Source organism: Anopheles cruzii, chromosome 2, assembly GCF_943734635.1.
Source record: "Anopheles cruzii chromosome 2, idAnoCruzAS_RS32_06, whole genome shotgun sequence".
Classification (NCBI taxonomy): Eukaryota; Metazoa; Arthropoda; class Insecta; order Diptera; family Culicidae; genus Anopheles; species Anopheles cruzii.
The window spans coordinates 44,727,580-44,755,301 of NC_069144.1; the positions used below are offsets into that span (position 1 = coordinate 44,727,580).

Genomic DNA, 27,722 nt, shown 5'->3' on the forward strand with positions numbered 1-27,722 from the left:
CATTTCGTTTGTGGGAATTTTGAAACAAGTAATTTTTACCATCTAAATTATTACCCCTGAACTGCAACTTATTGCAACGTTTGATAGAGTACTTTTTCTTTAGCCTTTTTTCATCCAAAATTAGCCTTTTTTCATCCAAACTTAAAGCGATATTATCTACTTGATTAAATACATGAACGATCGCGATATCGTCATTAATGTTTTCCTCCATGATAAAGAAATCTTTTGCAAAAAAAGTAACTTGATAAAGTAGCCTTATGTCCGCCATTTACCCATAGTGCAACAAAATTGAGTGCTCGGGCAAGAATGAATTTGAAAATCCCGAACAAATCCGAGAAGATCCGAAGACGCAAAAAGTGACATTTGACGATTCTTAACAAAAAAACGTGTGCTATAAAAAAAGTGCCATAAACAAGGTTCGTATACACTGTTTTGAAGCGACCATCAATTATTTGGCGAATAGGTTTATGTTCTCTAACAGATGCTGAATTTTTTATTTAACAATACTTAATTACGCGTTGCGCCATTGTTGCGCTAGCAATGGCAAGAGATTTGCCCAAGATACAATCTTGCTGTTATAAACTCGGACGATTCACTCGCAGCTGAGCTGTCAAACAACGCAAGAACAACGAAAAGATGGCGATATTCAGTTCCTTGGCCCGTTGTGGGGCTTTTTCGACCCGCCTGGGAACGATTTCGAACAAACCGGGATTTTTGAAAGCAAGCAAAGATGGTACGTAACATAGAGGGTGTGGTGTGTGCATTTTCTCCGTACCGAAATCGGTCGTCCGAAGGCCTAAACCTTCCGCACTCGGCACCGATTTGTTATGCAACATCAAAACAAACCGAATCTCGTGTGTGTTTCTGTTTTGTAGCGCTCGCTAGCACCCGTTCGATGTCCGGAGGCCATGGACCGAAGAACTTCACCATTACACCGTCCCGCTTCCAGTGGCACAAGTTTAAGGATACGTTCCACTACTACGTCATGCTCGGGCTGATTCCGGCCGGTGCCGTAATCTTCTACGCGAACGTCTTCGTCGGGCCGGCAACGTTGACGGAAACGCCCGCCGATTACACGCCCAAGCACTGGGAGTACCATCGGCATCCGATTTCGCGCTTCATCGCCCGCTACCTGCTGCCCAACCCGCAGCAGGAGTACGAAAAGATGCTGCACCATCTGTACGAGGAGGAAGAGAAGGCACACATCCGTGCCCTGGAGAAGGCCGTGCGCGCTAAGATGGCCGAACGGCACGATTATCAGTCGTACTACTACCGCCCGGCGATTGGCAAGTATCACCGGGTGGCTAAGGAGGCCGCAGACGAGCTGGAAGCTCTCCGTGGTGACTAAGGGGCTTGGCGAAAGCTTGTAGAATGTATATGTTGGTTTAAATAAACGTAACGTGGTGCTGCAGCGAACCTTTGGTTGAACTTTATTCCCGATCAGTTAAAGCATGTGTGTCTTGGAAAGCGGTTGAAGGAATGAAGTTGTCGGATGACCAGAAGTATGACCCGAAATGTCGGCTTTCTTATCCCCAAGCTTGCGATTTTGCGTAGTGTAGAATCAGTTTGCCGTTCGTCCCGTAGCATTCGTACAGGTTTTTGATTATCTGATCCGGAGCCGGTGCAAACGTTTGATTGATGTAGAGAAACTGTAACCAAAATATGTTCCATTTACTAGGGCCGCACCCTTGCACCTGCAACGCGGCTAACGTACCAATCGTTCCTCTGGATCCAGCTTCAGATATTTGTGAATGAATTTAACAATGGCACTGATAGGTTTCTCCGGATCGACGGACCATTTCTTCTGCTTCAGAATCGGAGCGCTTCCGGTCGCGTGGAGAACAATGTCAACTGGAAAAGTGAGACAAATCGATAAATAGTATCAGGTTTATCAAGGGATCGTGATTGATTGCAATATTTACTCTTTTTCGCTTCCTGTTTCTCAACTTTCTGCTCGGCACCGGTGAGGGAGAGGTTTTCCACGTTTGCGGCCAGTTCCTTGTCGGCAAGATTGTCTCCACTAGATGTTTCAGTATCTAAGGACATTTTAAAACCTATTTTTATCGTCAAAAGGAGCTATACTCAGTCAATAAAGACCAGGAGTGTCCGCAAAGTTTTTGTTTGTGAAGAAATTGTGTTGTTTTTGGCAAAGGAAAACAATTGATTGTCAGATTGAGAAAAGTCAAGGTAACTAGAAGCCGATACTGAAAAAGAATGGAACACATTTTGATCTGTTTGGCAGCACTTCCAAGTGTTGTCATTGTTCTGCGAAAAAGATAAACACAACGTTATAAAAACACGTTGTTGCTCGCCAGCACGCTTTTTCAATAAATTGTTGAAATATAGTAACAATGAGTAACAAAAAGAAGCTTTTTAACGATTCAGATCCAGAGGAGGAGGAGGAATCAGTCGAGTTTCGTACAAACAAAAGTTACGCCAAGCACTACGACGAGTTCCGGAAGAAAGAAATCCTTGGCCAGCGTAAGTGCCGATCGTGAATGTTCTCGTCGGAGTGATCCCATTTTTGGATGTATCTTTTTAGTGAAAAATTTGGAATCCGATGGCAGTGATTCAAGTGACGATGAAACGACCGACGACGAGATTGTCGATGCGGATTTCGATAAAGAGTTCTTCCGAACGCTTGCCTTCCTCAAGCGGAATGATCCGAGCAAGTACACCGAGGAGCAAAGCTTTTTCAAGAACGTTAAGCCTGTTGAGGAGGTTGCATTGGCGAAGCGACATCGCAAGGAAAAGCCGATGACCCTGAAGGACTACGAGCGTAAGGTGATGCTAGAGAAGGATGGCGTATATGAAGACGAGGAGGATCTAGGACATGCACCCCATGCTGCAACACGGCCAGAATCACCGTCGCTGGTGGAGCAGCAGAAGCGCATCAAGGATGAAATTAAACAAGCGCTCAGCGCGGTTACCGACAGTGACGATGAATCCGAGGGTGGCTTACTGAAGGAAAGGGTACGCAGCAAGGCGGAACACGAGAAAGAGCAAGCCGATTACCGACGCTGGTTGGCAGATCGGAAGGCGAACGAAGAGCCGCCCAATGAGGAAGTGAAGGCACTGCAACCGCTGAAGCACTTCTGGACGAGCGAGAAGCTTTCGAAGGAAGATGCCTTCCTAAAGGATTACATTCTCAACAATCGATTTGTGCAGAGCGGTGATATTCCCAACTACGATGACATCGTTGCGACTTCGGAAGACGAGGCCGAACTCGAGAAGCAGGAGGAGTACGAGCGACAGTACAACTTCCGCTTTGAGGAGCCTGATCCAGAGTTCATCAAACGTTATCCGCGCACGGTGGATGATACGTTGCGCGTGGAGCGCAACAAACGCCAAGAGCAACGGCAGGCACTAAAGGAGCGGAAGCAGAAGGAGCGTGAGCAACAACGGCGTGATCTCGATGAACTGAAGGCGGTTAAATTGAAAGAAATCCGCGATCGAATTCAGCGCTTGAAGGAGATCGCGGCCACGGAAAAGCTCGCGATGAATGAGGACGATCTCGAGTCGGATTTTGATCCCGATGAGCACGATCGGCGTATGAGAGAGATGTTCAACGATGACTACTATGGTGTGGACGAGGGTGACCAGAAGCCGGAGTTTCCCCAGCTGGACGAGGAGCTGGGAATCGAAAACTACGATAAGGATGAGCTAGAGGCTGGTGCCGACGGTGAAAGGGGTCTCCATTGTGAGGACGATGATTTTGTTATGGATTGTGATTACGAGGAAGAGAAGCAGAACAAATCCGCGAAGGATGGCAAAGAGGCATTGCAACAGGAGTTGATGGACTCTACGCGAAGTCGCAAAAAGAAGGGCCGAAGACAGTCAAAGTTTCGTGAAATGCTACGCGCAGAAAAACCATTGTTCGATCCAGAGGACGAGAAAACATATGGAGAGTACATCGACGAGTACTACAAACTCGACTACGAGGACATAATTGGCGATACGCCGTGCCGGTTCCGATACGTGGAGACTACACCGAACGATTTTGGACTCACAGTGGAAGAGATACTGGCGGCTAACCCGCGCGAGTTGAACCATTGGGCTAGCGTAAAGAAGACGGTGCAGTTGCGCCCGAAGAACGTAGAGTTACGGGAGATCGACCTGTACCGGCGGAAAGCTTCAAATGAATGGACAAAGCGCCGTATTCTTCCAAGTTTATACGCTGAGCCGGCCGAAAATGAGGACGAAGATAAGGAGCTAACGGTTCGTAAACAACTGAGCGATAGTGAAACAACACAAACGGCATCAGATAAGCAAAGCAAAAAAACGGCTCCAAACGTAAATCTGAAACAATTGCAAAAGAAGGGCATTAATGTCAAGGTAAAAGAGTCACAGCCCAAAGAGTTCACAAAAAAGAAAAAGAAAGGTAAAACCGATAAAACGTCTGAGCCATTAATCCCACCGTTTAAAGATAAGCCAATTGATGTCACGGCGAAAAAGAAAAAACATAAAGACAAATCTAATCCGGCGTTAAGTGAAGAAAATCCGCAAGAAAAAATACCCGCCGTCAGTGCGAATGGAGAAGCTATGGCACCTAATGTTTCAAGTATGAATGATCAAGGACATAAAAGGAAACAGAAGAATAAGCACAAAAAAGCATTGATCGGTGACGAAGATACCTCCCAAATAGCTAGTCTGACCTCAGCCGACGGATTCACACATCAGAAAAAGAGAACTTGGCACCAACGAGATCAATCGTCACCGAAAGGCCCTTCGCCCGATAACTTAGTGGGTACTAAAAAGTCTCGAGTAGATCAGCACCCACACCGTGGTAACCGGAAATCTGCACAAGGTGCGTTCGTTCCCGGAAAGAAACGACCAACCACACAGCAGCCGGAAAGTGCCAGTGATCAGCGTTTGCGAGCGTTTGGGTTGAATCCGAGAAAGTTCCACAATTCGCAGAAATATGGAAACCGGGCACAGAATGGTAACATAAGCAATGCTGGTAATAAGAATGGTCGATCGTTCAATAAGTCGTTTGAAAAGAAGGGAAAGAAAAGTGTAGAATGAGTAGAAAATTTGAAGATGCAATAAAACAAATTGACCGTTGCTCATTGCGATACTAGTTATCGCCTTATCATTCGAATTCCTAACATATGAAGTAGCGTAGGTTGCGTAGGTAATTCTAAGAAACGAAGAATGTTTCCGGTTTGATAGCAGTGAAACAATCCTCATGCTGTGAACAATTCAGTCGCAGGTCCATTCATTAATTTTCATTAATTTTTTCAGTCTATAAACCTTGACCCTATCTAGCCTATCGAGCGAATTGGGTTTGCTGATTAACCGGGCAAGTATTCTGCATTGAAAAGGAAAACAATTACATTGTTGTTTAAATCAGTCGGAGATTCCGATTCGCCACTGCGTTTTTCAAACAATTCAGATCACATTTTTTGAATTCTTTCCCAAAGCTTGACAGAATCGGGGCGAACTGTCATTCGCCACCAGCACGAAACGTCAAATCTTAAAAAACTCGTGTTGATCTCACGAACTCTTCGAACTCGACGAAGACGTTTAATTGTTCCGTGGTCTGTGTGGTGGAAAATATTGTTTTTCGTGTGCTAGAAAAGCCCCTTCTGGTTCGGGAAACATGGAATATTCTCTGCAATAGTGCACTGCTTGCCGTTCGCAATCATTTCGGAGGTAGAACGTCGAAGGTAAGTCAATAATTTCGCTTCGATCACCGCGTGCCACGTACTTTGAACGTCTGTTCGCGCACTGCGAAATAATAATAATAGCAACAATTTAGCCATAACGGTGGTGACCAAATCATGACTTTAACTTTGGTTCAACTTAAAGTATGCTAAACTTTGATATTCAACGACGGTGCTTAGCCGTACAAGAAGCCCACATTTCCATCAATCCCTCCGTTCTTAGCCTTGCGAAAGCGTTCCGCCATTTTGCGCTCGAACCTGCGATACCAAGCAAGCGATAACGTAAAAGGCAATGTCTCACCAGTACCCGATGCGCGGAGCGGTGCCATTTGAGTACGGCTCCGAGCTGCCTGCCCTAAATTCATCAAACAATCGCTCCCCCCCACGGGTAGCATGCTCAGTGCTTGTTTTTTTTTCTTGTACCGTTCTCACATTACTGAGGTACGCAACTTCTCATTGTTTTTAACCATTGCGAACGGGGCTGTTGGCGTAGCGTAATTCATTTCCTGGAAAAATCTATGATCAACAAGCCTGCTGCGGCTCGCCACATTCCGTTGAGTCGCCCCGAGTTGGCGAGCTGCTCTGCGTGCTCCTTGGCAACATCGCAAACCCGTTTTTGGATCGACCGATGTGATCATCATCATCGTGCGGGTCTAATTTAAAAACTAGCGAAAGAGAGAATTTTCGGTGGTAATGATCACGTTGCATCAATCTCTCTCGCTCGCACTCGCACGAACAGGAGCAGTATAGTAAAATTACTACGATCCCGTGGTGCCACCAGCGAGAGAGCCAGTGTGTTGGTGTTGCGAATGACGCGCCTTAAAGGTCGTCTGAAGTTGGAACCGGTTATTTGCATCGGCCCCGGGTTGGTCGGGTTGTGAACAACGGGGCCAGTGAAGGGAAGTGAGCCCGCGAGGTGCCCCCTGTCCACTGCGGGTGGTTTGCTTTGCTTTATGAATAAGCTACGAGAGCGAGACGTCCGTGGGTAGTTACGGAGTGAATCATGCCGTTTTACTGGAAACATGTCACTTTGATTTTGATTTTTTCCTCCCTTGTAAATATCCCGGATCTTATTCGCAACCCGGGTCGGAACGGATTGTGCCTCAATAAAGCTTATCGCCAGTACAAAACCCTTTTTCCTAGGCAGTTAAAATTTAGCAGCGAAAGTGTTCATTTGAGTCCTATGTTGGGTAATAAAACGGCACTGTTCACGAAACAATGGTCTCGATAACCTATGTGATTTATTAAGGTAAAGGCGATATGATTTATTAAGGCTCATTTCATGTGATAAAGTTATCGTTCCTATTGAAAACCAATCCCATTCGCTCGATTGGCCACAGCCATGTTATTTGCTGAGTTCGCTGATCGGCATAAACCGAATTGCTAGTCCCTTCTTTGGCTCCGCTGGTTGCCAATCTCACAATTGAACTTCTCTTGCTGCAATGCTAATGAGCGCACATCGCCACCCGCTCAGACCCTTTCAGGGCGAGTGGCTGGCCGGAGGGGGTCGTTCTGGTATCCACTCGACAAAGGGAGAGTCCGCCCGGCGCGCAACGTGATGCTCCGCGCGGATCGCAGAATAACAAACCATAAGAAGATCCCGCCGTAGGCTAGCGCGCGCGAAAGACGCGACAGGACTTTGGACCTCTAGGTGCTGCGGACTGTGGCACCGTAGCCCGACTGTGCTGTGGTTATGCTGGAGCCCTTTCTCGTGATGCAGGGGGTATACCCGTTGTTTCTGTTTTTTTAGTTTGGTAAAGTTAACCCGAACAACCGACGCCTTCGCAACAACGATGATGGCAGCCGAACCCAACCCAGGGCGAAGCCTGCCAAATGCAGTGACTTCAGCATCAGTGCCCCATGGACATGGCCACAAAATGGAAAGCGACAGAGCAGCGAAGAAGAAAAACATCAAACTGCGCAACCACAAGACCCACCACCACCGGCGTTGCCTGCCTTGGCTTGGCTGGGAGTGCTTTCGCAAACGAACGCGAGACAGATTCGTGCTCCGTTCTCACGGTTCTGGCTCGAATGTTTATCCCAACCACGGCCGCAGCGGCAGCAGGAGCAGCAGCAGCAGCAGCATAACCGAGCATAGCGGAGCATATGCGGCGACAGGGTTCCAGATCGCCTCCCGAGTGATCCGCGCGGAGACTGTGCGCGGCCATGCCTGGCGGGAGGTGGAACTAGTTTATTTCATTTTATTGCCCTTTTTCGTAGCCCCCTTTTTTCTGCGCGACGGCTCGGAATTCCAGCACACGCGGTGTGTGTCCCTTCCTGGCTCCGCCGCCAGCAGAAGGGCTTTGTCCAGCATCCGAACCAAACGAAAAGGTCAGCAGCGGTGGCGGCGGCCGGGAAGAGTTTCGATTGTACCGAGCCTTACACAGAGGGCGAGCCTCCAGTTTCTTCGTTCGTTTCGTTCGTTCAGTGGACATATTGGCGCGATCGCAATCCATTTTTTCTCGTTTTTCGTGATTAATTTCCAACCGGGGGATGGAGATGCAAAATTGAATGCCACCGCGATGGGCCCGACACAGAGAGGGCAAGCCCGTTATGTAACGAGTTCAATAGCTTCGCGCTTATGTTCATGAAAGCCGGCCGGAGGTGAGCATTAAAAAAAGCGGGCCCTTTGTGGGGTTGAAAAGGTGCCGCGCCACTTCCTGTTCGCAGCTCCTGGGGGTCGTCGCCGCCAGTTCTCGTCGGCCATTGGTGCTCTCTCGATGCTGGTGGAAGTCATTGATTGCTTTCTCCTGTTCGCCGTGCCGCGGATGGAGTTCACCGAAACGACGCGGCCAGGGCGCCAGCCAGTACGGACGCGTAATGCCTTTCGAAAGTGTGGAAAATTCATTTCTTTCCGCAATTGCGTACGTGCCTCCGTGGTGTGTAGATGCCCTCTGCTGGCGAAGTAGTTAACCTTCTTCGGTTTGTTATGCGAGCCGCGTTTGTTTCGGTTTTTACTTTCCATATTCTACATATAAACTTGTTTAATATCGAAGACTTAAGTTACTGCGATGTTGCTTTCGGGCTACAACGCACAAGTCATAAGTAATCGGTTTTTTCGGGTGGAATTTCCAAAAGCAACTGATATAAGGATCAATTGATAAATGACTGGATTACTGTTTGATTGGCGGGTCCTATAAATGTGGCGTATTTGCTACAATGCGATGTTGATATTTGTTTTCAGCTGGCTGCAATAAAGCTGTCATTCGCGGTCCAACAATACTGCACTAGGTAGTATGTTGAATAACACGCAGGACTGGCATGAACTTAGTTTTTGCTTCTTTGTGACTTATTAGACGATCGACGTTTTACACTGATCGGGTAGTATATATGAGCTATCATCTACATTGCCATCACGATCGTGTACACGCACGCCCTCTTACGTGCGTGTGCGTGTATGTATGTTAGTAATCATCACAAAGCACAAACCGCGCACGACCTCGGCGATCGTCAGCGACTGAAACGCGCATTTTGCTCCTGCTCGCTCTAACCAACACCACACGGACACGGACGGGCGAATGTGGTCGGTGTGCGTACGATCGCGATCGTCGTGCGGTTGTAGTGGTACCCGTGCCAAGAAGTGGCAATATGTTTTGACTGTTGTGCTGGGTGGGTTGGTTGGTAGGTTGGTAGGTTGGTGGCCCCCCAAAAAGGCGGCGAAAGAATGGAAACCGGGAAGGCGCCGCCGGACTGCTGCTCCGACGATCACACAGAGTCAATTGGCTTCGCATTCCAAAGCATTTGTTTTCTGTTGTGTAGCTTTCGTCATGTTTTTGGTGCTGTCCGTTCCGTCTTGTTTTCTTTTTCGGTTCCCTGGTGGACGCTTGATTGACCGCTATATGTGTGGGGGTTGGGGAAGAAAATCTTGCGATCGCGCGGCATTAAAAAGAATGCCCGACGGGCGAGCGTGATGTCATGCTTCTTTGGGCCGCCGTTAGAGTGTGGTTTTATGGTGGTTTTTTTTGCTCTTCTTAATTTTCGACGGTGTTAATTATGCCGAAGGGAAGCAACAAAAAGCCACATGCAACATTGTGGCACCACCGTGTGTTTTTTGCTATACAAAACGGGGGTAATTCGGTGATGAATTAAGCTCTGCTGGTGGTATTAACGGGACCTCGCCGCCCGAAGGTTCGTTTCTGCGATGAAAAATGCAGATCGGCAAATGTATTATAGGGGGGTCTTTCTGCTTGAAGGTAATGTTGGCGCTCTGCGATGTTGCAGTCGGCGGCCAAAGCGAGTGCTTCGTTAAGCAAACATTCCTCTCTCGAGGATGGCACGGTTTCAGGCCGATCAGATCGAGTGGCAGCGATATGTGTGCTTGTTTCGTTTCGTTGAAGCCGTTCTTCGAAAGCGGGGGGGCCTTCTCTCCTGTTACCATTCCGTTTTGCGACTTCAAATGTGTCCCTGGAAAGTGCCGATGCGCACTCTTCTTCCGTGAGATTATTTATTTATTTATTCAACTGCCACGTTGCAATTTATCAACCCGATCGATCGGACATTGGACTCATTGCGCGAACGTGGAAAATGGTCCATTTTCCTTCGCTCCTACAAATCCCAGGATCCCCGGCAAACGGGACTCGTTGCGCGAATAATCGATTAGCGATGAAAGATGCGGCGGCGATGCATGTGGAGCAAAACAGAGTGATTCAAGATACAAAACGGCAACCGTGAGCGGCAGTCGAGCCCTGCTATTCGCATGCACTTTCTAACTTATTAGGAGAAGCACGAGAAATCTCGCGAAAGTCGATGAAAGTCGTGAACAGCCAACCGCCGCGCACCGGGAGGAAACTTGATTTGCCGCGACCCCCTGGCTCGATGGCGATGAAAAAGTGCTCGGGAAGTGAATGTGCGCGCTGCGCTGCACCTGGCCCCGGGAAAGATCAAGGAAACGACAACAAGCAACAACCTGTGCGAAATGTCAACCCCGCCGAGACCTACCTTCGCATCGCGCGAGTAAATTGAAGATATTTATGCCCCGCGAAAACTTCTCCATTAACGGTTCGATTGGATGGAGGTGGTGGCCGAGAATCCGTTAGGAGACCTCGAATCGTGCCCATTGCTGACGAGTTCCATTGGGGGCAGATTGGGGTGGGTTGTGCGATGCGATTTGTCGGACATGCACCGGCGGCCTGCTCAGTACCTCACCTGAGTACAAATCCAACTCATTAGCCATCGAGTGTTTTACGTCATCATCATAAAAAGGCGCAACAACTTTATTCCCGGGAGACGAGCGAGGAAGAAGTTGTTTTGTACTTTCTTGTTTTTTTTTTTAGAAAAACCCGTAAACCCGCACCTAATCTTCTAGGCGGGCGTGTGGGTTCGTATCGGAAAATTAGACACTCCCTCTGCGGGTCGTCATTAAACGCCTGCGGGTCGTTAAAAAAGTCATCAAAAACGGACTTTCTCAATTCACTCTCCAACTCCTGGGAATCCTTCTTGCCAGCATTCCTTTCAGCGCCAGAGAACCCCCACGATAGGAACCAATCGAGCAGGAAGTGATTCTTATGCTGCAGCCCTAAAACTCCAGGCACTTCAAACGCTCACGTTTTACGATCGATCGATCGGCGGCCACCTTTTCAGGGAACGGTCTTGGCCGCCCGCTTCGGTGACCTTTCGATTCCGAGAAGACGAGAACGAAATGACCATTGATCGAAGGTGGATCGATTGTGGGCTCTTTGCTCTCTAATCGCTCCATTCGCCTCCAGAGCGCCTTGCTTCGCGGGCTCCAAGAATCCAACTCCGATGATCCATTACCGATCGATCGTCAGCCACCAGAGCCCAGCACTTGTGTGTCTGTGTGGGATGCGATCACCATCGCAGCAGCGATACCGGCTGATTTTATGATCGTTTTCATCGAACGCGCATCGGCCATCGGCTTATTTTTTGCTTTCTTGATTGGTTTTCTTCACCCTCTCCTCGGTGTGGCCAAAGCATGGCGCGAGAGGCGCATTTGTTGCCTTTCCTTTCCCGGCATTACAGGCGGGCCATTGCGTTTGAAGTGTTTCGCCCTCGGTCGGATGAGGATGAAGATTAATGTGTCCCGCACCGTACACCAATCTCTGACCGGGGTGGCACCCCCGGGGGTTCTTTTCAGGCACCATGCTCCGATCGATATGTCCTGACGCAATGTTTCCAAACTTTTGGCCCTTTTTTGCCTATTGTAGTTGCAACGGGACTATAAATTCCGTCGATAGGTTTATGATGAAAATAAGTTTTCCATCGGCAACCGACCAGAAAGAAAAGGCGAAAGAAGGCAGAACACTCTCTGGTAGGTCTACAATTTAAACCTTTCAGTTCAACAAGTCCTCAAGAGCCCAGTCCAGTTCAACGAAACAACGGGTGACAAACTGTAACGAACATCAGCTGAGTCCATTCGACCTGGTGGGGGCCCCCCAGGTGGCTACAGAAGGAACATGGAGGACGCAAACGAAAGGCTTGTTGGAGCGGTGGCGGCGGAAGGGGCCAGTACACGAGAAGCAACCAGACGGCGGCCACCCAGCCTACGGCGAGCGCACGGCCCTTGGCGTCTCGTCTCGCTTCGTCCGTTCGTACCGGTTTTGTGGGATCTCCCAGAAGCGAGCCCAAAGCCCATCCCGCGCGGAGCCCATCGTTACCCGGGCAGCACACGGGGAAGCGAAGGGAACAAATAAGTGCTGCGCTAACTGGTTTGCTGGAATGCACTGTGTAAACGGACCCACACACTCGCCGGGACCCCACTCCGAAACCTGGCCAACCCCCCACCCACCAGACAAATGGAAGAGGCCGCCGAAGGTAGAACCTCGCTTCTCACGCGGAACGCCGGCTCGTTGGGGAAAACCCCTCTCGGTGCCAGGAAGCAAGGAAGGCTCCGTAGAGGAAAAAGGATGTGAAAAAGGGCGCTCTGTGTGTATGCGTAAGTGTTCCGCGTGTGTACCTGGCGTCGAACGTGTCCTGTCCACCGGTGCTCCGTCTCTGTACCTTCATCAGCAGGGAGGGGGGAACCGATCGGTCTCTTTTGCAGAAGGATAACACCAAAATGGAAACCGATGATGTTATGCAGAGCCCGTACAAGGAAAGAGCGAAGGAACGGAGAGCGAGCGAGACGCAGGCGCACAGGCGTCGTTGTTGGCGTCGTGATGATGGACCAAAGGATGCAATCGACGGGGCGATAAAGTGGCCTCTCCAAACGGATGCCGCCGCCTGGCTTGTGTTGTTGCTGATGCTGCAGCCGCTGCCGCTGCCGCCACCACGATCGCAGCTAAATCTGTCCTTCCAGGAAATTTGTCTGGCTCGTTGTTCGTCGGTTGCCTTTAGGACCTTGCCTTCGCTGCACTCTCGAGACGATGGCGCGCTGTGATGGCCGTAAACCATTCCGGCCTGCGCCTGCGGGGTCCGCCCGTGTACGCACACAAGACGGTGGAATATTTTAAGACATTTTGTTTACTTTTCCAACACAACGTGCGCATTGGCCCAAGTCCCGGGCAGCCGCAGCAGCCTGTGGAAGGTCTCACGTAGGCTGCGCCCGCCTCCGCTGCCGGGCGCATTCCGTTGCGCTAAGAGGGCCATCATCGTCGACCCTGGCCTGGGAAGAGGACGTGTTAAAAAGTTGATTGGGATGATGGGGCGAAAAACGGCACAGTGGAGAACCCAAAACATAGCCACCAAACGCCAAACGCCGAAAAGAAAGTGAGGAGCACACAGCACGAAGGGCACACACGAAGCCAAAATCTGTGGCCCATAATCTCCGTCGTTAGACCTGAGACCCGCGCCCGATTCGATGGAATGTTTTAGAAGAATGTGACGACTGTAATGCGGCCTCTTTTGGGAATAGTACCCTAAAAGCAATCGGTGAACAATAATTGCGCCTGAAGGGATGACTCTATTTACAACTTTATTGTACAATTGGGACTCTCTGGTGAGGGACTTTTGCAATCGTATGCCAATTACGACTTACGACGCGATTACAGGTGTGAAGTACGTGCTCAATCGGTCTAGTTAAAGTCACCCATGGGACGTGATCACGTGAGTCCCACACAATAACATGTGATTGTGATCGTCACAGGGCCTATCAGTCAATTGTCCAATATCATTGATATGTCAATCAATGTGCAATTAAAGAGAGCAGTAAAACCCTTCGAAGGGGATTCCTTGCAAAGGAAGTGAGTTAAGTATCTACCTTTGAATTTGTTAATTACGTTGACTTTGACTATATCAAAGGACTGTGATTCTGAAAACCCGGAGAGGGTTTTCGGGGGCGCTACATTCTTCGGGCCGGCACAGACTTAAACACAGAACTTCAGAAGAAAGCAATTCAGCTAGCTAGCCAGCCAAGCCCAAGCCAGGCCCACCCACCATATCGGCACCTACGCAGAGCACGGCCATATCACCCGCCATGCATGTCGGGTCCCACGCGCGCCGCCCTCATACATCAACAATCACGGGACGTTTACGTGGATGCATAAAAGTTTATGATTAGCTATTCGGTCGCGGCCGCCGCCCCGGGAACGCACGCGGGCACACACCACAATACGAGGATCGCGGCTTGAACGACAACCACGAAGATCGATAAGAGAGCAGCAGAGCGCAGGAAAGGGTTGCTGCGGTTGTTGGCCGACGATGTTGGCCTGCCGCCGTCGCCTTACTCGCGGCCTGCGTGGCCCTCCGTTCGATTCTGTCTTCTTGACGTTTGTGGGTAGCGCCCGAGTGTGGGCCCGTTCCCTTTTGCTATCACTCCTCGATCTTGCTCCTCGCGTCGGTTCTTTCCCGCTCTCTCTCCTTTCGCAGAGGTTGGATGCCTTCTTAAATATTCCTCCTTTCCTCCTGGTGGGCCTTTTGAGTTTCTTTTCCCCTTTTTCGCCTACGGGTCCTCCTTGTGTCTGCGTTTTGTTGTGCGCACGTTGCGCTGCCTTTGGGTATGTGAAAGAATTTCCTCGTTAAGGCGCCTCGTATTTTTTTTTCCTGTTTTGTTTGTCGCCCTTACCGCCATCGTCTGCGATCACTGCGATCCCGGCGATCGCCCTTTCGCTCACTCCCCCCTGAATGGGTGAGCATACATTTTTATGATCCTATGCTATCGCCCCGGAGCGGCGCGAGAGAAGGCGCGAGGCGCGAGGCGTGTGAAGTGTGAAATTTAGACATTATCGATCGGTTTTCCGCTCTCACGCATGACGCTGCCATTTGCTCTCGCCGGGTGTATCGACGGGTGGTGGTGACGCCGCGGGTGAGGAACGGACCAAAGGACGAGCTGCTGAATGAAATATGCGGCGGCGATCACACGCCGAAAGTGGAGGTTCTAGGAAGCCATTCCTACTAATGTCTGGTGTTTTAATGCCGGCCGATAAGAGCGACGACGCTTTTCGATCGATGTTTCCGTGATCGATTCCCTGCCGCGGGTTGGCTGGGATTTTTCCGACCAGATAGCACACGCTGCGGAACTATCGTTCGTGGCTTCGACCATTAATTTATAATTACTGTTAGATATGTGACAAAACTGTGGGCTATCAGATCCTTTTTAATCATCCTTTCGCTCGACATCTACTAATACTGTTCTACTGCTTTCCAAATATTACAGATTTTGCTTAAGACTCCCCTCGTTGGGCAACTTCTTCGTGTCACTGGAAAACCATGCATGGTAAGTGCCCAACACTTGAGTGTCCCTGGTGTGGTTGGATTCCATAAAACTAAAATTCCTGTAAAACTGCATTTTTGGTACTTCCTTTCGCTTTTTTAAACGCCCCTTTCGGGCGTACCGTTATGGGATCACAGGACGCGGCGCGGTGATCTGGTTTTGCTTTTCCAACCCAACCTTCCACCGTCCTGTGTCGCACATCCTGTGTACGTGATCCTCTCATCCCGCGCGTCATCCTTCTGGGAAGGATCTTCTTTGGCCCGCCGAGAGAGGTCTGCTTGCGGCGCTGCTTTTATGGCGTCGTCGTCGTCATCGTCGGAGTATAATCGCTTGCTTTTGGGACCGTATTTTTCGGCTGCCGCGAGCTGCCCTCAGAAGCGTTTTCGAGCCGATCTTTGTCGGCCGCCGATGCCGTTGTGCTTCGAATTTCAAACTTTTCTTTCTCTAGCTTTTCCTGTTAATTTCAATTACGTCGGCCGTCGGGCTCTCTCCCTCTCTCAGTGTTTTCTGGGCAATTGCGTTCGCCAGAGGAGTCTTCTTAGGTCGCACTAGGTCCACTAGTAGAGTGGGTTGTATTTTTTGGCCCGAAAAATTCCTGGGAAGGAAGAAACGAAGGCGAGACACCATTCTGAGATCGCGATGGGATAATTTATGAATGGGTTCTCTGGAGATCGTTTCCGGTGTACCGCGCTCGTGTACCAAGAAACGGTTCGGGTTTGTTGTTGTACGGTGCTTCTTTGCCGCAATGGGCCGAGCCATGTGTAAACACTGGTGCATATTTTATTCTTGCTTCCCAGCCGAGAACTTCAGGGGCTGTGGCAGCCGTGGCTCTGATAACCCAAGAGCCGCCGCCACCACTTGAGTTCCACAAAAAACTTTTCCGCTCCATTCATAGATTAGCCAACGGCGAGCCATCGAATGGTATCGCAGGCAGCGAACGAACGACGCCAGACGACGCAAACACTCAAGATTCTCACGATATTCATATTTTTCTAACGCGCATTATCGAAACCATATGGCCCCAGGCCCTCGCTGGCACGGTCTGGTGTCGTTGGCTTTATTTGGAAAACTTCCAGCGCTGTTCTGCGTCGCGCACGCACACACCCTTTTCCCAGTGAGAACGGCGCCGGAGTTTTCGCTTCTTCAATGTGTAATGTCTCCTGCTCCGGACTCCGCTCCGGACTTGGGAAAATTTGTTTCAGAATATTTTTTTTCCACATTTCATTCATAACGCAAGGAAAAACATATCGCGTTCCCCTCGGTTCGGTAGACCTGGGAGCACTTTCTTCCAGCACCGCCATTCATGAGTGTTGATGCAAGCCGGGGCCATTATCGGTCGATTAATCATAAATACATGAGGCTCGGGTTTCGGTTTTTGGGCCCGAAATGCTAATGGCGTCATCGGTGTAATATGGGCGATGTGTGGTTGTTTACTTCGGCGTATGGTGCTCGGGTGTGCTGCGGTCTTTATGAATTAAAAATAATTGCGCTTCGGTTGCTCAATCGGCTGTGCCCAATCTTGGTCGGTCGAAGCGTCGAAGAAAGCGATTGCCCTACGAAGAAAGAAAGACATAAACACAAGGCAAGGCAGCCAGCATTTTCTACTTTAGAAGCCGAACATGAATGGTGTTTCCATTGTGCTCTAAGTTCTGAGTCCATTTTCTTCTCCGTTCTCCCGGCACGCAAGCGATTTTGGGTTCCAATGTGTTTATGAAACGTTTTCGCTTCCTTTTCCCCATCGACTCCGGCATTATTTGAATGGGCAAGCTGCTGCAAACATGCAGATGCATCCATACGCAGGCTTTCCTCTCGGACCACCGCGGCAGGCCATAGTGCAACATAATCCCGTACCGCGTCTCTACGTCTCTGGCCTTGTTGAAGATCTTTTCCTTGGAAGAAGAAGGTTCCATCAATCGTCGTCGTCACTTGAGCATGGTGGCGTCGTCGTCGTGGTGATCGTAAAACGTAGCCCAGGACCAAGAACTCAAAAAACATCATCCAGGAAATGTAACATGAGAATAGTTGCATGAGTTTTCGGCGAGGAAAGGACCACATGCGCGTGTGTGGTCGGCGCCGCAGGGAGTCCTCTTCTAGTGTTTTCCACTCGAGCAAGCGCCGCCACCCGCTGCAGGCCACCCTCTAATTTATTGTTTTATTGTTTATTTGTAAGAACTGCTAGGGAAGAGTGCATTATGTTCAACCGTCCCGTTTTGGCGCAGTTTTGATGTAACCGATCGATGGAACACCGCGCCGAAATTGCGCCAATTCTAAATTGCGAATCGTTATCGCGTTTGTTGTGAAGCAAACTGCCGACTCATGTTTTTTTATCAGCAACTCTTATCATGACTGCCGAAAGGCAGATACAACTGCACCGGACGATGAAACATGGTTCGTCCTTTATCTAACAAAATTAACGTTTGTCTGCTGTTGTCACGTACCAGATGGTAATTGATCACACCGTCAACCGGTCCCGCTCTACACCATCGGTTGTTTACTTTGCCCTAAAATAACACCCTATCTTCCGATAAGTGTCACACCTCTGCGGCAGAGATATCTGTTTATTTGCCGATCGACAGGCTGCATGTTTCTGTCCACGATATCGGGCGATAAGAGTACCCCGTGATTGGAGGATATCACGTCCGTCAACGCAATTCGGAAGACGGAATGAGTCTTAAACTCAGGTCCCCCGATATGAGTGCCGCGCCGTGTCTTGGCGCCATTCCCAGAGGCGGCCCACCAAGATCCTGCGCCTGTTCGGGTGGGAACCACACCACACGATCGTGGTAGGCAGCGCGGGACAGCGGGGTAGTGGTCAAAACAAAAGCACTTCGAAAAAATCCCGGACCCGCCCGATCCCGGCGGATGCAGTAATGATGATTTTTCCCAACATAAAACGGCAGGCCACCATCACGACGCCGGCCATGAGAAAAGCGTGCAAAGATCGATTCTCGCGGTCTCGACCCCGCGGGGTTCCTGCTTCCAAAGCCGAGCATAAATGGGAACCGAACATAATGCTGTGAGAGCGCATCGAAAGCGCTCGCGAGAGAGAGCGAGAGAGATGGGACCGGATGGCGAATGTGGTTTCTTGCAGTCTTTTTTTTTTGCAGCTTTCACATCCCTTCTTTTCGGACAGTGCGTACTCTCTCGCTCCCTTTCGCTCCCTCTCGCTCTACCCAACCGGCGATGCCCTTGGGAAAAGTGGTTCGTTCGGCTGGACCCGGCACTTTTCCCAACACGCGGACACGCAACGCACGCCTGTGTGGCCTGTCTCTCGCTCTCATCGGATCGCATCGCAGCATAGAGCAGCATGGATGGTGGACGGACTTTCGAACCGCTTTCGAGCCGCGCGAAACTAGAACCCGCGGCAACGGGATCCTGTTTTTTTTCCGCCACCGCCATCCTCTCGTTCCTTTCGATCCTGGGATTCGTTCGAACGAAAAAAGGAAGAATGAAATATGGAAAGCAGAAAAAGGCAAGAAGATTACAGCCCTTGTGAGAAAGAGAACGAACGAATAGAAACAACAGCCAGAGAGGAAGGGCACCATCGGCCACCACCGAAGCATAAAAGAGAGTGGAAAACAGCACACACGGCAGCAAAGCTGAAAAAAGTCGCACGGCGAGAGCGTAAGCGAGACAGAGCGTTTCGTGCCCCATCCCTGTCACTCATATGCTCTGCACAGCCTTTTTTTTATGTTTCTCATGCACTCATGCGTTCTCATTCTCTCTATCCCTTTCCGGCTGGTGGCATACTTTTGCTCCGTCCCGCTCGCGTTCGTGGGAATCGACTCATTCTCTTCGTTCGTTCTTCGCGTTTCGTTTGAAAAGAATTCCATTCTTGATCTTTCTGCTGCCACCGCCGCCGTTGCCGGGGCGATCGTGGGGCGCTGATCCGGCACCGGTCGGCGGCGGTGCATTCAATGCTCTCTGCCGGCGCGCCCTCCCCACGCGAATCGCCCACCAAGAAGAAGCGAAATCTCAGCCAAGCCCCCAGCCCAGGGGAGCTTTCGGCCTCCGGTTTCTCTGGAGGCGAAACAACAGCAGCTCTGGACGAAGATATGCTGCTGCTGCTGCTTTGGTGGTGTGGCAATACACCACGGAGGAGGTTAATAAAACTGTGCGCCGGCCATCCGCAGTTCGGAAACGAATCCATTTTACGATGTGCGAAGCTTTACGATTTATTACCGTTTTTACGCGTTTGACGGCGCCGCCGTTGTAAAGGAAATGATTTGTGGGATGCGCCTACTATACACTGCATTTGGCGTCCTCTTCTCTTTTGTTGGTTTTGTGTGGCGTCTCGGTGTTTTTTACATCCGAGACGCCGTTTGCAAAGTTGTAATTTTATTCGTTTAGCAGTACGTTGCGCCCGTTGCCATGGTGATAGCTTGCCGGGGGACTGCAAGGTTCATTAAAAATACATAAACAACGTCGTAAGTAACCTTTGCACCGGAACTGCACTCGTTGTCGTCGGGTTTTGTGCGAGCTATCATTTGTCGCCGGAGCTTCTACTTTTCTTACAAGACGAATTGATGCCGATGCAGTTGTCAGCATCCTTTATTATTTTTTAACGAATTAAGCTGCCCCTAGAATTTAATCGCTCTCTCTAGGGTCGCTCTAGGGAAGCTTCTTTTCGTCTCAATTCCTCTTTTCCGAACCAGTCTGCTTGTAATTCTACGCCAGCAGCAGCCAAGAAAGCGTTTCGAATTTAGTTCGCTTGTTTGATTAAACTTCGTTTATGTGCTCCTGCTGCTGTGGGGGGAGAGCGAGCGTATATTTTTGGGCAACTCAAAACCGCAGCCCAGCCAACCAACCAGCATAGCAAACTGCATTCTTTAGCGTAGGCGCGCGCTACACACACGACGTCCGTGGTGTTGGTTCGTTGGCCCGCACGAGTGTGTGTGTTCGTGGTTGCAGTTGCAGCAGTGTGCAGCGGGGCAGAAAAAAGAGCTCGAATGATCGCGCGGCACACAGGATCTTTCGCTTGCTACGGTTCATTCATGGCGCATACCACGGCCACCGCCATCGATCGCCCCCTACCCGAGAGGGGACCTCAGAATGAAGGAGCATAGAATGGTGGTGGTGGTTTGGCCGTGCTGCTAGCTCGGCCACTGGTATGCTGGTCTTTTAATAGCTCTCCTCCAGCATATAAAGATTCGTTTCTGTTTGTTTCGACATTTTGATTGAAATTCATTAATGTAGAAGTTCTTTCTCGCATCCGAACAGATAGCTTCCCAAACTATGCTTTCGTTGGTGCTGGAGGACTATTTTCAGGTCGCTTCCCTTGAACGGTTGAAGGCTTTCGAGAGGTTATTGTTTGCAATGGCGGCGGAGAGTTCACAGAGTGCGCCTCTACCCACGGCTGCGTTGACCAAAACCGCGATAAAAGCCTCTAGTGTGTGTTGGTGTGTTGGAGTCAGTCAGTAGCTGTACTAGTGATGGGAAGTAGTGAACCAACCAACCCCCGGGGAGCAACGTCTCTGGGTGCTGGGTGGATAGACGTTGTCGACGTCTGCCTTTCGCTCCTCTCGAGCGCCGGACTGGGGGCACCCCGCCAGTGCGCGCGCATGACCGCTGGTTCGCTGGTTCCACAATTACCCACACAAACACCAAGAGGCCGGAGATCAGCGGCTCCAACCGATGCTCAGAAATAAAGAGTGCGCTCTCTCTGCTGTGTGCGAGTTGTACCAGGGTCTGGAATGTGGGGCGCGGGGAGGACAACTTCCCGGCGGGGTCAATATTTACGTCGGGCGGGGGGAGCATCATCGATCGAGGCGCCACCCGTCGATGTTGCTAATTTTTTTTCCTTATATTCTTCCTTCATTTGACAAATGTTTGCAGTTGCTGCTTTGATGGCGCTGTTTACAAACACTTCTCACACACACACACGCACAAACGCGCTAGGCGCGATTAAGTGGCCATTTTCCAGTGGAAAACAGTGATGGAAAATTCGCCTCCCAATCCCCACACTCGCCCCCCGCTCCCGAGACTGCGTCGTGCCGATCGATCACAGACCGTGGACCTCCAGCCACCTCCTCCTCCCAGAGCTATGTTTACTGCCTGGCGTAGTGGTAGTGGTGAGGTTGGTGCGCCTGGAATGTGCGCCCGCCGGGGGCTGGCAGCTGTTTTATGCTGCTGCTGATGCTGCTGATGTTCTCTGTTGTTAGTGTGTTGGTGCTGGTAGTCACGTCGCCATCGGCCGACTGCGCACACTCGCTGTGTCTCTCTCTCGCTCGCTCTGGCTCACCAACACACCGAGCCAGACGGACACAGACGTGCGTGGTAGGGCTACGACCGTCTCTACGACCCTTTTGGAGTTGAAGGGCCAGCGGGCCGCGTGCAGTACGCAGTCATTCGTACTTCGGAAAGGTCGTCAACAGCATCGCGTCGTTGTGTGTCATCGGTCGTTGGAACTCCGCATACACAATTGCACACAGCCTTGAGAACTCTCTGCCTCTCTCGGTGACTGTTTCCGCAATTACATTCGCGCCTTCTACTTCGTTGCCTACTACCTCTCCGCGCGCGCCTAGTGTTTGTGCGCGTTGTTATCGCTTCCAGTTTTATCACACGGAACAATACGACGGGGGGCGCACTGTGGAAACCGGAACACCCGGAACGTTTCTGTGAAAATTCTGAACTGCACACAGTGTCCAGAGAGAGAGTGATCGAGTGACCGGAAGGACACCCCGAAAAAGGACATTATACCCTCGAGTACCCCCGAGTACACCCCTTCAGCTAGGGGGAAACATTCAAGCCACAGGACTACGACGACGTGTGCCGTCGTCCTTCGTCGCGTGCGCCATATCTTTCGTCCTTGCCTTATTGATCGATCCACGGCCTGCTGCTGCTGCTGGGTCAGTGCGCTCTAGTGTGCGTGCACGCGCTCGTGTGTGTGTGTGGTTGCACTCGGCAAGGATTTCGCACCGGGCCTCCTCCGGAGAAGGGTGCGCGCGTTGTGGATGTTATTGGAAGTTGCCAACTCTGCTGCGTAGTTCGCACAATCTTTCGGCAAATAAAAGATTCCCAGTTGTTTCTGGCTGTTGTTTGCTGACTGAAGTGTACTCTGGAATATACCACCGGCTTCAGTGATAAGAAGTTATCATCATCTTGTCTTGTTGTGCTCGGACAAAGTGTTTAATATAAGCGGCGCACACTCTCGTGGTGTTCAGTGTTTGGTCAACGACGACACGGAACAGCACCCTACAACCTCTACCACCGACAGCGCGCCCCAGCACCGTACCAGTATTAAACCCAACGCTACGCGTTACCCGCTCAAAACGTCCCAAAAAATCGACTGAAAACTTACATAACTTACACACAATTCGCCCAAAGGTAAGCAAACTCTGACGCATGGCGCGTCGCTTTACTTTACTACCCACCCCATTTGTAGAGACTTCTTCGAAGGTTACTGCGTTTTCGTTTTTCGACCACCGAACTGTCGGTTGGCAATGTGCGAGTGTGTGTGCTTCATGGGCCTACTAGCGTTTCGAAACACTACACGCACCGCAGCTCGCTGTGTTACACTTTAAACAATGAGCTGCCATCTTTGTAACGCTCGCCGGGGCGCTGAGCATCGTATATCGGGGACGTGCAGCCGACCGTGGCCCCCTGAACCCTGCTGACTACCCGGAACAACCGGAGCATGATGTGGCTGTCTCACTGTATGCTAACGAGCGAGCCGCCGTTGCCGCCGCGCAGAAAGAATGGAACGATAAAAATGCGTTCTACATATTCGGCTTCGAAGCCGGAGGCCTCTTTTATTGCTCACTCACACCAGCACAGCGCAGCACCAGTGGCCGAGGGCCAATCCCCGAAAACGACGGCTGTCGGGAGCGCATCCGGCGGATGCGCCCCGCGGACGGAAGAATAAAATATTGTACGCGGCCCTCCGCGTTTGGTGTGGTTCTTTCCATTTCTTTTTTTCCCCCGTGAGACATCCGCGTGCTGCGCCACCGCCATGCAGGAAGTTTGCTCAACGCATGACCAACCGACCGACACACTCACTCACTAGAGAGTGTATGTCTAAAATAAGCGATTCGATCGTGTGGCGCTATAGGAGAAAATGCACAGGGAGAGGGTCCGCACGGGTCGGAGTACTCCCACCGACGGAGATGGCCGAATTCGGGGTGCATAAATGTTTCTTAAAACAGAGCCGCCTGCACCCTTCGCGACGCGGCGCACATGAAGCCGGATATTTCCACGGCTTCCGGTGCCAGGGGGGGAAACATTTGGGTGCGCCGCCACAGAAGGCAATGGCCCATGTGTGTTGTGTCGATCACACACCACACTTCACCGTCTCTCCGATACTGGGCCGTTATCGATCACACACGCGGCTTCGATTCGTGCCGGAAGTGTCACTTGAGACACGTGGTGAAGGGTGGGTTTTACCACTGTTCTGGAGTTAATCAGAAGTCCGGGTGCATTCGATTAAGGCGTGACGAGTGGAACTTTGTTAAAAGATTATCATTTTACGTTATAATTTTACGATAGCATACCTTTTGAACCCTTTTCCAAAGTGCACGATCGTATCACGTACAGTAATTTCGATGATCACGCAGTTTCTCTCTATTTCTGGACTTTTTTTGGTCGAACTTTGATTCTTTGAATTTGGATAAGATAGCCCTTCGGATAAGAAGAGCCAGACGTCCTTGTGACACTCGTTATCGAATGTCTTAATCGCTTAATCATCATCTTAATCCCCGTAGAGATTAGATTAGGCGATAACCACATCCGCATTAAAGGCGATCAACCTAATCACGATTACAGCGTCTCAGCCTTCCCACCTGGCCAGTTCATGTTGCACCGCACCACGCTGATGTGCTCTGATTTCTGCTCCACGACCGGCCGTCGGCCTCTGCTGCTGGTGCGATGCTCTCTCTGTGGTGTGTCGGTCGGACATGTCTATGTAGCCCCGCACACCCGGCGGCTCCGCGGCACTGTGGAACTGTGGGAATGGAATGCGGACCTGGACCGGTCACGACTTAGCGGTCGGTCGGTTGGTTGTTAGTTAAGGGTTCTCTCCGGTTTCACTGTGCTGTGCCTCATATCTACACAACAAGGGCGGTGGAGCGTGTTGTTGGGGTGTTGAGGGAGAGAGAGAGAGTCGGTTCCGTTTGCCGTGGGGTCGTGATCGAAGATCGTCGCCCTGCCGGTCGACAGGGCGCGCCGTCTCCGTCCCTAGGGGTGCTACGACACAGTAAACATAAACAACATAAAAAGGGTGATCGAGCTCTTTCGATAGGGTTAGGGTTTATGGGTGGGCCATAGCAATCAGTCATTCTGTGGAGGGTTGGCAATTTGGGCGAGGCGGCGAATTTTTATCAACTTCCGCTTTTGATTTGCGCAACATCGTCGCACGTTACATCGAGTCTGTCGTTGACTCACAGCACTAGCCGACCACTAGCCGTGTGCCGATCGTTAGATTTTGGGGTAACGAAAAGTGCGCAGATGCCTCCGAAAACATCTGCCAGCAACGGAGGAGAACTCCAGAGAGAGAGCATATTAGAGACCGCGAACGATCGACGAAATCCGCCCGCTGACGGCGATGGCAGTGGCGGTGGTGGTTACTGCGCCATCCCTGCGACCGTCAGGAAGAGAGCGTGGCAGCAGCTGCTGGCGATGGCAGCTGCTGCGCCCCGGAGAGAGGCCTTCCGCCGTGGTTTCGGATTGCTTTTTCCTCCTCCTACCTTTCTTAATCCTCTGGGACGGACGGGCGGCAAGTTGTGTCGCTCTGCCGTCCGGCGGGGTCCCTTCATGCGTATTATCCTTTTTCGGAACCGCCTTCAGAGTACGCCAGCTGCCAACATTCTCTCGAAGCGGCTTCCCTGTGGCGACCCTTTTTCGTCCTGTTTTTTTTGGCAAATGTGTTCTACACGCTGCCGGCGGCACGTGACGTGACGCGACGCTGCACGACCGGTTCCTTTCACGGGTCTTTTGTTTCATTATGCTCGCGTTTTGAAGATTTCGGACACCCGTCGCCGTCGTCGGGGCTTCAGCTGGCCGTGCCAGGCTCTGCAGCACACGCTATCCGATGGGGGGGGTTTCGAGGGCTTTCAGGGTGAAGGGAGATTATCTTTGCGCGATAGGTCTCGAAGCATCTGCCGCTTACGCAATCTGTTTTTGATACATTTCGTAGAAGTCTGCTGACGTAGTAAGTCAGCTGAGTACTTCCGTACGTCATTATTGACGTCATTAACGGTGCATCACCGTGCATTCCGAGAAGCTCGAGGAATAGGCGCCCCTGTTATCATTAGTCTCAATGTTGTTTCCTATGCGATAAGAAGCACTGAATCAAAACGTTCCTTCTCGGTGCCCTACATCCACTTGCTGTCTGGCCTTCGTTGATTTGACAAGTAATTTCACCATTTAGTACTTCTTTCTCTATACTAAACCACGGCCCTTTTGTCCCTTTTCATTTGCACAGATTAGTCTCTACGTTGATCAGCTAGCTCGTCACTACTGTGTGCTCTCTATTACCTAATCTGACTGCCTGCCACCACCTGTTAAGCGTTTGCAACAGTGTGCCTCTGTTCTGTCTGTGGTGATCGTGGTATGAGAAAGTAATAACCGTAAGGCGCGACTCTCGGTTTGTACTCCGCCATTCGCGAGATCAAGATCACACTGCGACAGTGGCCGCTTGAAGTAGGAATCCTGCAAGAAACAAGCGTTGGCCAGACGAGGCGTACTGGAAACCAGTGGCTAAGCAAAAGCACAACAGCTTCGACCGCAATCACTTGAAGCAGCAGCAGCAGCAATGATGGCACAAGTGCAATCGCTTCCGTCGATCGACACGGTGGACAATAAGCAAAGTACCGACGAGCTGTCGTACATGACGACGCCCAGCAGCGAGTACCTTAATCGCGAGGAAGACCGACTACGAACATTTATGAACCGGTGGCCGATACCGTTTGTGCAGCCGGAGGAGTTGGCACGGTACGGGTTCTACTACACCGGTTCCGAGGACACGGTGAAGTGCTTTTTCTGTCGCGTCGAAATCGGTATGTGGGAGCAGCACGACAACGTGATCGAGGAGCACCTGCGCTGGTCACCGTACTGTCCGCTGCTGAAGAAGCGCCAAACCAACAATGAGCCGATCAATGCGAACTTCCTGTCGGCGCTACCGGAGCCCAGCTACGATGTGTGCGGCATCAACATGCGCCAGCACTCGTACGCCGAGAATGCGGGCGACCGCATGAGCGGCGACTCCTGGGTCAGCGATGGCAGTAGCACCAGCAGCAATAGCACCGGCAGTAGTGTCGGCGAAGCGAGCGGAACGATCAGCACCGATCGGAGCGGACTGGTGCGCAGCGGGGCCGATGCCGATGGCACGATTCTGACGGCGGCCGCCGCCCCGCACGGTACGATGCTGATGGGTGCGATGCGTCGGCCCGAGTATCCCAACTACGCGATCGAAGCCGATCGCCTCAAGTCGTTCGCGGACTGGCCCACGTCCATGTACCAGAAGCCCCAGCAGCTGAGCGATGCCGGCTTTTTCTACACCGGCAACGGTGACCGGGTGAAGTGCTACAGCTGCGGCGGAGGCCTCAAGGACTGGGAGCAGGGCGACGAACCGTGGGAACAGCACGGCATCTGGTACAGCAACTGTGAGTACCTGAAGCTGATCAAGGGCCACGAGTTCATCCAGAAGTGTCAGCAGATGCGGGAGGACGAGGAGGCACAAACGAACGGCGGCCAGCACTCGCGGCCGTCCACGTCCGGCGCCAGCTCGGCGGCGTCGTCCTTGATGAGCACCTCGCCCGTTTCGTCCCGCAGCGGAGTGAGCTCCCCGACGGCAGCGGACGATGAGTGCACGTTGCGTCGCTGCGATTCCGGTCTCGCCACGGCGACGGAAGACGGTCAGCAGGAGGGGGAGGACGAAACGGGAACCCGAAACATCTCCGACGGCAAGATCTGCAAGATCTGTTTCGTCAACGAATACAACACGGCATTTTTGCCCTGCGGCCATGTGGTCGCGTGTGCCAAGTGTGCATCGTCCGTCACCAAGTGTCCACTGTGTCAGCAACCGTTCATCAACGTGCTCAGGTTATACCTGTCCTAAAAGCGTACGGGGAAACCTCTCCGGGCAAGGAAAACAGAAGTCTAGGATGTTCGTTCGGAGAACCTCCTCCCAATGCATCCGGGGATAGCACACGGCTGAAAAGAGATAGGTGCACTGTGTATGGTAATTGCTTCGGCCAAGCTGTAATGGTTAACTTCCATAAATAAAGTGAGGCCACCTCCTGAACATAACCAACTCTCCGCAAAGTCTGCCCATCAAAAGAGTGGCGAATTAATGGAAAAGTTTCATTTTCATGAGTAGTAACTTTGGTTGAAAACACTCTGCATAGCATAGCATAACACGAGTAGAGCTTAAAACAAGGACAACAGAAACGCTTGCACACGCAAAAGGGTGGAAGATTTTGGCGCAAGACGCGGAGAGGCACTACATCTTATCA

At 51.1% G+C, this 27,722-nt stretch overlaps 4 protein-coding genes across 6 annotated transcripts; 3 read left to right on the top strand and 1 right to left on the bottom strand.

The window, feature by feature from the left end:
* The first annotated feature begins 576 nt into the window (after window positions 1–576).
* On the top strand, window positions 577–1,416 carry LOC128269482 (NADH dehydrogenase [ubiquinone] 1 beta subcomplex subunit 5, mitochondrial). Its single transcript, XM_053006963.1, has 2 exons — window positions 577–733; window positions 876–1,416. The coding sequence occupies exons 1-2, from the start codon at window positions 637–639 to the stop codon at window positions 1,346–1,348; spliced, it is 570 nt and encodes a 189-aa protein (XP_052862923.1). The 5' UTR covers window positions 577–636; the 3' UTR covers window positions 1,349–1,416.
* LOC128269483 (autophagy protein 12-like) lies at window positions 881–2,135 on the bottom strand. The gene is made up of 3 exons (XM_053006964.1): window positions 1,923–2,135; window positions 1,715–1,851; window positions 881–1,649 (listed from the first exon to the last, which is right to left on the bottom strand). The coding sequence occupies exons 1-3, from the start codon at window positions 2,044–2,046 to the stop codon at window positions 1,527–1,529; spliced, it is 384 nt and encodes a 127-aa protein (XP_052862924.1). The 5' UTR covers window positions 2,047–2,135; the 3' UTR covers window positions 881–1,526.
* Window positions 2,136–2,297: 162 nt separating this feature from the next.
* Window positions 2,298–5,041, top strand: LOC128278202 (protein KRI1 homolog). The gene is made up of 2 exons (XM_053016877.1): window positions 2,298–2,481; window positions 2,543–5,041. The coding sequence occupies exons 1-2, from the start codon at window positions 2,352–2,354 to the stop codon at window positions 5,023–5,025; spliced, it is 2,613 nt and encodes an 870-aa protein (XP_052872837.1). The 5' UTR covers window positions 2,298–2,351; the 3' UTR covers window positions 5,026–5,041.
* A 478-nt stretch (window positions 5,042–5,519) lies between these two features.
* LOC128268550 (death-associated inhibitor of apoptosis 1-like) lies at window positions 5,520–27,462 on the top strand. 3 transcript variants are annotated; one of them, XM_053005674.1, is made up of 3 exons: window positions 5,520–5,669; window positions 15,217–15,276; window positions 25,691–27,462. In XM_053005674.1, exon 3 carries the CDS (start codon window positions 26,021–26,023, stop codon window positions 27,323–27,325), a length of 1,305 nt encoding a protein of 434 aa, XP_052861634.1. In that variant the 5' UTR covers window positions 5,520–5,669; window positions 15,217–15,276; window positions 25,691–26,020; the 3' UTR covers window positions 27,326–27,462. The 3 variants fall into 3 exon arrangements, with proteins under 3 accessions (XP_052861634.1, XP_052861633.1, XP_052861635.1); XM_053005673.1 differs by lacking the exons at window positions 5,520–5,669; window positions 15,217–15,276 and adding an exon at window positions 21,639–22,599; XM_053005675.1 differs by lacking the exons at window positions 5,520–5,669; window positions 15,217–15,276 and adding an exon at window positions 25,600–25,619.
* Window positions 27,463–27,722: the final 260 nt, after the last annotated feature.